This window comes from Lepus europaeus, chromosome 5 (genome assembly GCF_033115175.1).
Source record: "Lepus europaeus isolate LE1 chromosome 5, mLepTim1.pri, whole genome shotgun sequence".
Classification (NCBI taxonomy): Eukaryota; Metazoa; Chordata; class Mammalia; order Lagomorpha; family Leporidae; genus Lepus; species Lepus europaeus.
Genome location: NC_084831.1, coordinates 62,311,925 through 62,326,155, shown reverse-complemented (window position 1 = coordinate 62,326,155; position 14,231 = coordinate 62,311,925). Strand labels below are relative to the sequence as shown.

The following is a 14,231-nucleotide window of genomic DNA, read 5'->3' as shown; positions in this document are numbered from 1 at the left end:
TGGGGCGTTATTAACAATTGAGCTGAATTAGACAATTGCCAAGCTGCAGATATAAATACACTCGTAAATATAAAGTCGCCATCTAGTGGAAGCTTTTTTTAACTGCAGACACTTGTTCCTTAAAAAGTATGAATGGGCCTGAGAATTCTATGTCAGATTTGAATCCCAGTCATTTAAGCAGAGCGTTTCATTGGGATGAAAACCATAATTTATTGCTATTTCATGCTTATACAGGGAAGTGGTATCTCCTCCCCAAGAGGAATATTAAAATAGCATTAATTCTTCCTGCAAGTAGACAAATGAACCAGATCCTCTTAAGGTCCCTTTCTGTATGATAGAACAGTAATTTTCTTCATTTATTCACAGTACTTTTACCTATACCTACATTATTCAATATTGACCTTTATTTCAGAAAAGTACTCTAGTAAGTTTTTTTTTTTTAAATGAAATATCTTATTTTCCTTGTTCTGAGAAGTTTCTTGACTGAAAAAGTATCTACCAGTACTGCACTGCAAAAACAGTTTCGGGAAATGAGTGGCAACTAAATTATTACACTTCTAATAGTGTATGACTTCCTTTTCATTGTAATGACTTTTCAACATCTGAAAGAGCAAGAGGGAGTCCAGACACCAAGAAGAACTGAAAGATCATTCTCCTGGTCTGAAGAGACAGCAGGGATAGGAAGGGCCTTCTGGGGCTATCTACAAAAGGGCCCAAGTCACCAGGGCCCAGAGACTGGAGGGTATGCCTGATCTGATTTCTTCTGTACGTTTTTTTCTCTGGTGCTCCTTTTTTTTTTTTTAAAAGAATTATTTATTTATTTATTTATCTATCTATCTACCTACCTACCTATCTATCTGAGTGGTATAGTTACAGACAGAGAGAGGGAGAGACAGAGAATGGTCTTCCATCCACTGGTTCACTCCCCAAATGGCCTCAATGGCTGGAGCTGGGCCGATCCAAAGCCAGGATCCAGGAGTTTCTTCCAGGTCTTCACATGGGTGCAGGCACCCAAAACACTTGGGCCATCTTCTACTGCTTTACCAGGACATAGGAGAGAGCTGGATGGGAAGAGGAGCAGTCGGGACTAGAACCGGCACCCATATGGGATGCCAGTGCTTCAGGCTAGGGCTTTAACCCAAATGGGATTCCGGCACCACAAACAGAAGTTTAGTCCACTATTCCACAGCTGTGGACCCTCTCTGGTACTCTTTATCAGTCCTTTATCTCTCTTCTTTTCCCTTTATCATTCTTACTCCCTTAATAATTTAATTTCTCTCCTTCATCCAGCCCTACACTGCTATAGTTGTCACATACTAGTCTAAAATGCTATTGCCAGGGCAGGTGTTTGGCCCAGCAGTTAAGGTGCTGGTTAGGATGCCCATAACCCATATTGGAGTGCCTGAGTTTGAGTCCCAGCCCTGTTTTGCAGTACAGCTTCCTGCTAATACAGGATGACCCTGGGAGGCAGCAGGTGATGGCTCAAGTAGTTGGGGCCAGGACTAAGTTCCCAGTTCCTGGTTTTGGCCTGATCCAGTTCCAGTGCAGGCCACTGTGGGCATTTGGGGAATGAACCAGTGGATGGGAGCTCTATCTCCCTGTTTTTATGCCTCTTAATTAAAATAAATGAAATGCTCTTAATTAAAATACTTAAACAATTCTTACCATTCTTAAAGTATTTGTACCCACTCACTAAAATAATGTCACTCTCTTGAGTATTTCACATTTAAATTTCAGGTTTCATTTTTTTTCAGACATTTGCATTCTTTTCATGATATAAGTCTACAGACACTGGGTTATCAGATTGAACAGTTTGAGACACCATACTGTCAAAGAAAACAATGATGGAAGCTTCCTTCAAGGTACTCACTCGTGAGCTATAAATCTTTATATATAAAATTTCATGAAGATATAATTCAACAAAACAGAGAGTTAACAATTCCTCCTGATGCAAAGAAATTAAAAAACAGAGTCAGAATGAGGGTAATTCGCATTGGTAGTATAAGCAAATAGTTAATGACAAACGGTTTAATATTGGGAATATTTAATATTGGGAATATTTCACTCAATTCTGGAGTCAACTTTCTATGAAAACTAAATAGGAAAATATGGCAAATATTTTTGAGATAAAACTAAGATAGAAATGGCTTCCTGGCAAGGAAACCAAGATCTTATGGGTTAGTATAGGGAGCTGAGTAAGAGTTTATGAACCTTGAAGTCTCTGCACATTGGTGTCCTTTTTCTTTTAAAGGGGTAGGAATCCACTTTCTCTCCCTACAAGGGAAGGATCTAATGAAGTCAATACTCATTCAGTACAAATGGTATGTTCCCTCTCTACTTCTAGATCAAGAGGTCAGATTCTGACCTCTGTAACAATTTAGAAATGGGAAAATGATTATATATCAGTGTTGACTTTGATTTTCTGTGGTCTATGTAAGTAGTTAATAATATCAATTCTTTAGCTTTTGCAGTGGCCTGAGCATTTTGGCTAGACTACATGACATGTTCACTTCAGGGAGATATGGGATGGGATCTATCCTCAAAATAAAGTCAAAATACAACGTGTCCACATTGTCGTGCTGAACCGTGGCCAAAGGCCAGAGGTCAGACTATTCTATAGGCACCAACAGGCAGCGTGAAGCAGCAGTTAATTACATTTTAGAGCTAAAATGAGGATTTTCCCCTACCAACTACCCAACGCTAGCCTCAATGCTCTCATGTCACCTTTCTCTTTCTCCCATAGCTTAGGCAGCATAAATACACCAAGTTACAATTTACAGGTAGAAGAATCTATTAACTAAAGCCAGTCTCAACCATGACTGTCATCTCCTTTGTCCAGTCATTTCACCTCTGCAGGCCTTGGGTACCTCTGATACAATGAAGGAACTGGGCTTGGTTATCTCTAAGATATCAAGACCCTGCCTGGATGGTATCAACTGTGTGATTGTGCTTCTCAGGCATTTCTGACAACTGTAGGCATCACTTCTTCCCAGGAGAGAAATAAAATCCAAACAAATCAAAAGGATAGATAATGTACTCCAATTAAAGGAACAAAAAGGCATTTCTTAAACTTTTTGGACATTGTTAAGGCCCTTAGAACACATAAAAGGGAAATTAAACATAATTGCTGAAACAGCACATGAGACCTAAAAGGTCTCAGGAGAAATGCTAAAGAGGGAAGGAAGATCATGTTAAAAGATAGAATTTTTTTTAAACTAGGATTGGCAAATGAACTAAGTTAAAATATTAGCATTTTAAGATTACACAAATAGAACATCAACTTCCTGTTTAATTCAGTATTAGGGGCCTTCATGTGCCAGGCCTGTCATTTATTTAATCATCGCCGGATATTTAGTGAGCATCTACTGTGCTTCTGACATTGAGACTAACAGGATATATGGTAAATAAACCTGTATGTGCCCTCTTGAAGGTATTTGTCCAGAAGACCTCTATTAAATAGTATCTGATGCTCTGCCTCAAGGAGCTTACAATTGAGAGCTGAGAAAGCAAATATCCAATAGCCATGATTAGTCGGAATGTGAAAGACACTACAAAATATGCACAAAAGTATTAAGATGGTACTGAGGAAATTTCTTCCCCTAAGACTGGGGAAGAGTTCATGGTTGTAGTGTTTTTTAAACTGGATCCTGGAGACTGCATATGGTTTCTAGTAATTTAGAAAGGGAATGGAAGAGAAAGGTACTCCAGTAGAAGGACTGGTGTGGGCAGAAGCCGAAATAGAGGCTGGTGTTGTGGCCAGCAGGTTGAGCTACTGTCTGTGATGCCAGCATCCCATGTGGTGCCAGTTCAAGTCCCAGCTAATCTACTTACCATCCAGCTCTCTGCTAATGTGCCTGAGAAAGCAGCAGAAGATGGCCGATCTGTTCAGGCCTCTGCCACCCATGTGGGAGACCTAGAAAAAGCTCCTCGTTCCTGGCTTTGGCTTGACCTAACCCTGGCTGTTACAGCCATTTGCAGAGTGAACCAGTGGATGGAAGATCTCTCTCTCTGTCTCTCCCTCTCTCTGTAGCTTACCTTTCAAATAAATAAACCTTTAAAAAAAAAAAAAAACTTAAGTATAAAAGCACAAGGTGTATACAGGGAAAGGCAAGGATTCCTACATATCTAAAACAGTATAAATGGGATGAGAAAAAAACTCAACAATTCCTACATTCAGAAGCTTAAACTTTCCTTGGAAGAATAAATAAATAGGTGTTTATGTATGTGGATATGTATGATTCAACTTTATAAAGCAGAATTTTCATGGGATCAATTGAATAGTATGCAGTAAAAATGTTCATCCCACAAGTGAAGTAAATATGAAATGAGCCAACTGAATGACTGTTCAACTCACTGCATTCTAATACTGGACTACATGAATTCCCAATCCCATGTTTCCTGATGGTCCCTGAGAGGCAGTGGTTATAGGAGCAACCTTTTGGGAGCACTCAACATAGAAGAATCTTTTAAATCAAACACCTCATAACTTTTATAAAGTATTGCCCTCCATCTTTTTCTTTCATCGTGTCAGGGGCTCATAGATACAGTGCAGAACCAGGTTGAGGGATACTGATCTTCATTTTATGACCTTTACTCTTTAGAACAAATAAACTGGACAAATTCTGACCGCTCATCCAGAGATCCAAGCGATTCTCAGTACTAAATATATTGTCCAGTAACATATCAACTCTTACCAGTCTTGACTATCAAAGAGTGCCCTAAATCCAAGCAAACATTCATAATGACTTCCAAAGGGCCACAGATACAATAGAGAGACCTATCTACAGCTCCAAATGAACATCCCTTCTCAAATCCAAACAGATTTGCAAAGATAAAGATGCAATTTCCTTTGGCAACAGGATAGGTTGAGGGCAGGCACAAAATGACTCACCACATTGCCCTGTGCTGTCTTTAATCTGGAATTTCTCTTATCTTTCCACTTGACTGTGAAACTCCATGTACAGGAGAACTTATTTTATCCCTTGCACTATCTGACATATACCTGATGCCTAACAAATATTTAATATTTATAATCATTGTATTTAATGTTTTAGTTACATTCTTTAATGAAATGTCTCTAAAATTTAGAATTTATGAATGACATATTCTAGCATCTGAGATTCAGCTACAGTAAATATTTTCCTATGGAGGAGGAAATATAGAAATTTGCTAATGAGAAGAAAAAAATCTGTACTAAGATATTTTAGTTTCAGGGTAGAAATACCTGCTATTTGTTAGGGTTTACTCATCACAGTATTTTAAAGAAGGAAAAAAAAACAGGCACAAACAATATAACATTTGTGCAATGGTTATAGAAAATAATATACTTTCACAACTAAAGAAAGATTGGATGATCCATTTAACGTTTTTCTCAACAACAGATCCTACACTTATTGATAATTATTCTGGCTTAAAGAATGAAAAAAAAGAACTTTTTTTTTTTTAAAAAGGAGGGAAGGAAAGGGAAAAAACAAAAGAGAGAGAAGAAAATAATAGAAAAACAAAGAAAGGAAGTTATGCTAGTTTTGAAAATCTCAGCTGTGAAAATTTGACTCATGACTTTTTTTTGGTCAGTCCTATACTGGTTCCAAAACCTGACTAGTGAGAGTCACACAATTTCAGTATTTCCCTCATGAATGCTGTCTGAATTTCACAGTCAGTCTTCTACTCCTTGAGGTTCTGCCATGAACAAAATTAAGTTTGTTTAAAAAAAAAAAAAAACAAAAAACAAAAACCAGCATATTAGGAGCCAGCGCTGTGGCATAGCGGTTAAAGCTGCTGTCTGCAGTGCCAGCATCTCATATGGGTGCCGGCTTGAGTCCCAGCTGCTCTGCTTCTTATCCAGCTCCCTGCTAATGGCCTGGGAAAGCAGCGGAAGATGGCCCTAGTGCCTGGGCCCCTGCACCCATGTGGGAGACCTAGAAGAAGCCCCTGGCTACTGGTTTCAGCTGGGCCCAGCCCTGGCGTGTTTTGGCTTTTGGGGAGTGAACCAATGGATGGACGATCTTTCTGTCTCTCCTTCTCTGTAGCTCTGACTTTCAAACAAATAAATATTTTTTTAGAGAGTAGATTGCAGAAAGTTTGGGCCGAGGCTAACACAGCTGCAGAGACAGCCTTCTCATCTGTGTAGTCCTTACCTCTGGGCCCACTTCTTACCCTGATTGGTGCTTAATGTATTGTTAGAAACAGCATAAACTGACTCCGGACTTCAGGTCAGCTAGGAAAATGCTTCCAGCTGAAGAAATGCCTCTCAAATTGAAACTAATGAACTATTTCCCTTTGCTTACTCTTTTCCTCTTGCTCTCAGGAAAGATTAAGAGAATCATGTAGTTAAAACCCAAGGGGATTCAATATCATATATGTTCAGTATATGTTTTTTAAAAATATTTATTTTATTTGAAAGGCAGAGGCAGAGAGAGCGAGAGAGAGGTCCTCCATCTGCTTGATTACTCCCCAAATAGCCACAATGGCCAGAGTTGGGCCAATTTGAAGCCAGGAGCGTCCTCTGGGTCTCCCACACAGGTACAGGGCCCAAGGACTTGGGCCATATTCCACTGCCCTCCCAGGCCACAGCAGAGAGCTGGATAGGAAGTAGAGTAGCTGGAACTCGAACCTCCACCCACAAGGATGCCAGCACTAGAGGTGGCGGCCCCACCCACTACGCCACAGTGCCGGCCCCTACTATATGTTTTTAATTAAAAAAAAAAAAAAAAAAAAAAAAAAAACCAGTGATTTTCCTCTCAGTTGTTCAAACATCTCAGAATTCTCCAAAGTAGAAATGGTGGTCATGGGAGAATGTTTCCAAAGCATTCTCTTGCAGACAGTGGAAAGATGAAGATTAGAGCCTATCCCAACCATAAGCAGCAGAAGACTGAGAGAAAGTCCCTCAATAGGGCAAAATTCAACATTTAAAACACAGAATTGGAAACACAGTTCTGTTAAGGCATTTCCACCCTCACCCTCACACATAAGCTTGGTTTGCTGTGGTTAGCAATGTGCAAGTGCCTCACCTCTGGGCCTTGCTTATGCTACTGCTATAAGTTCCATGATTATCCAAGAAAGTCACTTCCAACCTAGAAGCTGGAACAGATTGGAACCTTGGTTCACAAGGGTCTCTGAAAAGCTAGAATTCTCAGGGGGTCTCTTATCCATCTTCCATCAGGATGAGACCAGACATCCACTGCCTTTGGAATAGCATGAGGAGTTGGAGGGATGAATCTAAAGCAGTGGCAGCAGCAATGAATGAACAGAAATGACCCTAGAAAGTTTAGGATATAACTGTAAAACTCAATTGCATCTGTCTTAGTTAGGTACACTGGGTGTCTTGGAGAATAACAGACTTCAAAATGGAGCTACAGTAATGTATATGGGAGAACTGACACCCAGGATCTCCTATAATATTAATGCACTTGCTTTACAGTGTACACCCATTTCCCTACTGCCCACTTTCTATTTTCTTATACATGCATTCTTGAGACCCACTGGGTAGTGGGAAATATTCTGAGCCAAGTCAGGATGCTTTTCTTAATGGAAATCAGTTGTATTCTAAGGAGAAAAGTTCATGCAAGTAATCTCAAATCCGGAGATTTCCCTTCAATTCCCCCAGGAGATCAGGTAGCTGATCATAAGAGAGGGTACATCACTAGCCAGTGTTTGACATTTTATTAAGCCTCAAAAAGAATTAGCATTTCTGTGAAATGAAGTTTACTGGAATCTTATTCCTGCTTTTCTTTTCTTAACTCACTAGACTTCATTATTTGCATAACTTTTTACTGACCAGCCTAGTGTTGCAAAACTTGCTGTTTGGTTAGTGAATCAGGAATCAATGAAAACATTGATCCTCTGATTAAATTTTCTGATCGGATTTAGTTAGTATGTCAGGAAACAATGAAACAAATTGTTTGATTGAGTTATCTGACAATTATCTAATTGGATTTACCAAAAACTTAAAGCATAGTTTCATGCCATTGTGGCTTCTTGTCTGGCTTTATCATATTCTTGCTTTTTGATAAAAGTATATTAAACAGAATAGACATTTTTGATCTGTGTACCTAAAAGGGCGGAAATTAAGGAAAGCCTAAGAGCCAGTGGAAAACCAAATTCACAGTACAGTTGTGTTCTCCAAAGCTTTAAGTAGATTTTATGATTAAAAATAAAGTGTTTTTCTGGTTTCCTTCATCTAATGATTTTGGCAAGATCAAATATTTTTCACTTAACATTTGAACATATAAATAGTTTTTTTCAATATTTACTTCCTTCGACTCTTCCCTTTTGTTAGCATACTTGATAAATTGTAAGCAATTATATCAGTGATTATGTATATAATCATATTTAAGATGAAAGGTTGTTAATTTGTGATAGTATCCTCTGTTTTAAACTGTTTTCCAACTTAAAGCTAGTAAACCAAGGCCCAGAAACAACCAAGATTACTTGATGTTTTGCAATTACAAATCTAACTGAGACACATGTCTTCTTTAGGTTTCAATGAGCAATTAGCATGATGTTAATATCTGTATGCTATACTGACTTTGACTATTCCTTACCAAAAATACACTTATATTTGGACATTATTATGTGTGTTTAGGTGACCTGTGTTGTCTGGAAGGGTGGGAACTAACTTAAGAGAGATTTTACAATAAAGGCCTATAGGCCCTGTAAATAGTTTTGTAGTTGTCCACTGCAGTCGATTTGTCTTGTTAAATCCATAGCCATTCTACTAATTCTTTTCAGCTATTTTTCCTTCCATCTTTAATCTTTCTTAATGCCATCCATTACATCTTACTGGTCCATCACGTTTCAATAGCTTCCTCAGCAGAAAGATTACAATAAAACTTAAAGACCAAGAGGTAGAGTCTGTTGGAATCAGCATGAATTCCACCTTGTTTGTTGTTGTTAAAGGCACACCCTTGACTTTCTGTTGCTGTTAACATGAACCAGATTCTAACTTCAGGCAGCTAAATCAGTTACTCAAAAGAAGTCAAAACTTAAAGATCAGTGGGTTTGGCTAGCTGAGAAACAATTAGATCCTCACCCCTGGCCTGGCCTCAAGTGGTTAGCGATTCTCTTTAGTCATGCTAAAAAAAAAAAAAAAAAAAAAAAAAACCATCTTTTCACTGTTGCCTGGTTCTCAGGTCTATCCTGCTAACAATGAATGAGGTGCTTTGGCTTATCACGTTTCTTTTCCTGCTGATCCTGAGACCTTTTTCTCTTTGGTTCACTTCTGAACTGCAGACTAGGAAGTTTCACAGCATTGGCCTAAGACCCTGTTGTCACTTCAGGAGTGCTAGCTCTGTTCACTAGGATTATGTTTCTCTCAGCCATGTGCCATGGGAGCGTCTCCTGAGGCACTGGGCTTTGTGTGCAAAGCAGACATGAGAAACAGACAGGGAAATCCTCCATCTTGCTTTTTTCCCACCTCTCCCAACAAGACTTCACAAAACTAATGGAACTGTTCAAGATGCTTCATTGCCCCTAAACTACACTCATGAGTTTGTTTTGCCTTTTGAGTGATATTGTGAGACCAAAATGATGATCATTCTACAATATCTGTATACAGTGGTTGGAGTGAGTTTTTGACAATGACTCTGAAATTAGACTCTGAAAGACATTTGTCATCAGAAACTCTCCATGTATTAAAATGCATTTAAAAGTTACTTCTGGGAAACATACTAAATAGGCTAATCACCTATTCATTAGCTAATTGCCAAACCCTATAAAATCATGGATGTCACCTTGACTTAAAGCAACATCAGAATTAGTGCATTATTTATAAAGAGAAGCATCATTTACCTTCAAGTGACAAATTCTATTGCCAAAAAATACTACTGTACTTCTAATAAGTGACACTCATTTTAATAGATCCTACAAAAATACAATATTTTCAATGTCCCCATAAAACAATTAACTTACAAATATTATTCTCAGAGCTTTGGTGACATCAATATTTGAAAACCCCATTAGAATACTTGAAAGAGTAGCGCATAACATAAATTCATTATATAAAGAAGCTATGTGGAAATATGAAAGAAAATGCATGCAATGACTGAAAAAATATTATGGAATGTCAAATTAATATTTTAATCAAACTCATGACTAAAATAAAGAAATACTTTAAATGTTTCAAAATGAATTTTCATCACTTAGAGAAGAAAATAGTTTCAACGTCAGGTAAATAACCCTAAATTAACTAGATTTGTCTTTTTCTTCAAAATGTATTCAGAATTTTATATACCTTGAAATTTTTCTGAGGAATAATATATTTTAATAATGTAGATAGACCACAGCTCTGAGAAATTATATTTGAAGTTTCATATTTAAATACCAAAGGTTTTTAATCACCGACCATAACTTTCTAACAAGTCTTTCTTAATGATAAATTTTATCAATTCCCCAAACTCATTTTAAGTGATTTAAAAGTAGCAAATTAAATTAAGCCACACACAAAAAAATTCCACATTTACAAGTAAAGAAATCACTGGGGCTACAGTTTATAATCAACATAAATTTGAAAGAAATAAAGCAATATCTTTCCTGCCACCCATCATCATCATCCACTGCTTGAGTTTGTGGTGAAAAACAGTTATCTACAATGGCCTTTAGTCTGTTTGTTAACTCTGCATGTACTATAATTATCTAAAGGCATTGAACAAATTAGTTTGTCCTATTTTTATTCAGGTCCCAGAGATAAATGGCTAATTTATGAAATATTTCACTCTGTGTTATGAGAATTTAGCAAATGAATATGGAACCAAATATAAACACTTTATACCATATGTACAGTTACTTTCATAAGGCATTATCATGTAATTTTATTGAAAAAGATTCAATATAGTAAAGTCTTATTTTAAGATATATTTTCTTTCTCAATCCGAGATGTTTAGTTTATGAAAATATTGTTTTTCTCTATATTCTTTTTGTATATATGCCAACATATACCTTGTGCTAGAAATATTTTATGGGAATTACAATTCTTCATATTTGTATTTTCTATATAAAGGCATATACAACTTTGAGGCAGTGTTTCTGATGGAGAGCAGAATTTGTTAAGAGCTTGTATGTGCTTCCGTGCTCCGAAATTATATGAAATCCACTTTGAGAAGAAACTTATTTGATTAAAAAACAAAAACAAAATAAAAACAAAACTGCACCAATGCACAGCCAGAGGCTGACAATTAAAACTAATACATAACCACATGAACATCATATTTATAGAGTTAACATTTTTAAGGATGATCAGTGCTAACATATAGCATTATACATTTGGCACTAATGTTTGCCATTGGTCCAGCAATTGGCAAAATTTGTTTCTATGTATAAATTTATTTTTGAACATTAGGTCTGGCTAGACGTATTTTTACTATTTATAAAAAATATTTAGACAGTAAGCTCACGTTGAATAACTAGGTCTACTGTGTTCTGGAAACTCTTCAGTAATAATACAGCTTTTTCATGTTCCATATGTACAAAACTGTGTCCATTTGCCTGTAAATATACAAAGAAAACAGGGAAATTATTGCAAACTGTTTACCATTGTATTAATCTTTTTTCTAATAATTAGATTCAAGGGAGCACTGAGCAACAAATTATCCATTTTTAAAATTCGTAATAGAATCGCCACTACAAAAGCAACCAATTTCATCCTGATTCAACCCAATTTATTAATTCAACAAAAAAATACCCATAACTACGTCCTTGTCACTGTTCTAATCGCAAAGGAACAGGGGCAAATAATAGATATACTTTGGAATAGTAGTTGTTCAGTTCTGTTGTTTTGAATCATTTTTGCAGGAGCTTATTTGAGATAGTTTGGAAGTGTGCACGTGGGCATTGATTTTGTGTTATACAATCACAGATACAATTAGCATGGTAAAAAGTTCATTTATGTCAAATATAACTATATACCAGTAGTACAATTTAATGCTGACTCACAGAAAAATTGTATATGCATTTTTATGTTGAAGACTTTTTTATTTCTCTTATTGTTGAATGAAATTATATTCATTATCTGTATTGAAAGTTCTCAACACAACCCAATATACTTAAAGTTTCCATTCATTGCTCAGGGATAAAATAAACTGATAGCAATAAAAGAGAATATGACTTTTGTCTTCTTATTAAAAATCATTAACATAAGTAATCAAATTTCATTGTCAACATAATTAGCCTAAATTCACAATCTCAGGATTCCAGCTGGCTGTTATTTGACACTGATGTCACAAAACATACATTTTTTTGTATTTAGCACTCACAGTTCTATGGTGTGTCTACATCAAATTGCAGACTATCTTGATTGGAATGATTTGTATTAGTAATATAGAAAGAAGAGGGTCTCTGAAGCCTTCACTGTTGTGAAGGCCAAAATAAAACAATCTTATTGAAAGTTGGTAGGAATAACTCTGCAACCCAGTGACTGACAGTTATATAACTGCTTCCATTGCAGCCTGAAACTCAGCTGATTGAGGAAAGAAGTCAAATTGGCTGATTGGCCAAGTACAGATAACAGATCCTGGTTTTTTTTTTTTTTTAATTTTTAATGAACTAGTACTTATTTTGGATAAACATTGCCTTTGTTATGTACTTTAAAATATGGTTTCTTAAAATGTGATTAACATTTCAAATAACCAATCACTTAAAAAATAAAACATTTGCCTTTAGCTTTTTCAAATTTAAGATAGCATTAAGTCTCTAGCAATACCATACAATCTTTATAAATTGGGTAAAAATTATCTGCTACATCACATTTTAGCACTAGTTCATTAAAATTGGTTAATAATGTGATAAAGGTTTTAAAATATTGTATTTTTAAACCACAGTATACATGCCTTTAAGAAAAAATGTGGAAAACAAAATATAAACCCTTGTAAATCTATATATAATTATAACTATAAATTTCCTTTGAATTAGAGAAACTATGTATTTTTTAATAATATTTAACTAATGAAAATTCCTGTCAAAGTTGGCATTGGCCATTTCAGTGATAGGGAAGAATAGCTGAGTAGAACTTTGCATGTGTTACGTAGTCCAGTTTCTCGTCTGAAGTTATAATAAAAATCAGACAATGAATTTCCATTTGATGTTACTTCTGTTCAGATGACAATGGGGAGCAGAGAACACAGCACATGGTACATTCTTCTTTCTATCCTGATCCTGTTTCTGACATTAGTAAAATAGTAAACTTCCATTAAACATGTATTTATTTCACTGTTATTCTAAGCGACATACCAACTTTAATAACTTCAATTTGACAAAAATATATAGCTTAATCGTGAAAATAAAATTTAATTTTAATAATGGAAGTCTTCAATATTAAAATTTATTGATGGCATTGTGAGTGCTCAGATTTCTCTACATGCAGATGTAAATCTAAGGTTGTAAGGAACCCAAAACTCACTGGGAATTTTCAGGGAATTGTTCAAATCTTTCATCTTCAAGCTTAAGGGCTGAGGAATTCAGTATGATTTGGAAACCAAGAATGGTATGTTGTCTATCATCAGACTTAACATAATATTAATGTTAATAGTAAAGTCAGTGTTAAGGACATAAATGGTATAAAACTTACATAGCAAATTAATCAAAAACTGTTAGTTTAGAATGACACTTTTTTAAAAAGATTTATTTATTTCTTTGAAAGTCGGAGTTACACAGAGAGAGGAGAGGCAGAGAGAGAGACAGAGACAGAGAGAGAGAGAGACAGAGAGAGAGAGAGAGAGAGAGAGTCTTCCATCTGATGGTTCACTCCCCAATTGACCGCAATGGCTGGAGCTGTGCCGATCTGAAGCCAGGAGCCAGGAGCTTCTTCCGGGTCTCCCACGCAGGTGCAGGGGCCATCTTCTACTACTTTCTCAGGCCATAGTAGAGAGATGGATGGGAAGTAGAGCAGCCGAGTCTCGACCGGCGCCCATACGGGAAGCCAGTGCTTCAGGCCAGGGCATTAGCCTGCTGCACCACAGCACTGGCCCTCATAGAATGACATTTTTATCAAAGAATCTTCAAAGAAGCTTGGTCTACTACCACTATGACTACTTTTGCTTTGTTTCAATAAAAAGTATCTGTTGTGTGCTGACTGCCCAAGGTGTTTTGCTAGGCACTAGGGATAGAAAGTTAGAAAGAAATGAAGCAGAGAAGCTCCCATCAGATAAGTGGTCATCTAGATGGGGAAGCAAGGCATGGACATAACAAGAAATAATGTGGAATATGTCTTTCATGAGTAAGCACTTACCAAATGCACGTTA

General features: G+C 36.5%; 1 protein-coding gene across 1 annotated transcript in view; it reads right to left on the bottom strand.

The window, feature by feature from the left end:
• Positions 1–11,373: 11,373 nt before the first annotated feature.
• The window catches only part of LRRC7 (leucine rich repeat containing 7), a 594,815-nt gene continuing 591,957 nt past the window's right edge, over positions 11,374–14,231 (bottom strand). Inside the window, exon 27 of the mRNA XM_062193395.1 lies at positions 11,374–11,481. Coding sequence (XP_062049379.1) covers positions 11,374–11,481 — 108 coding nt within the window. The remainder of the gene's footprint in view (positions 11,482–14,231) is intronic.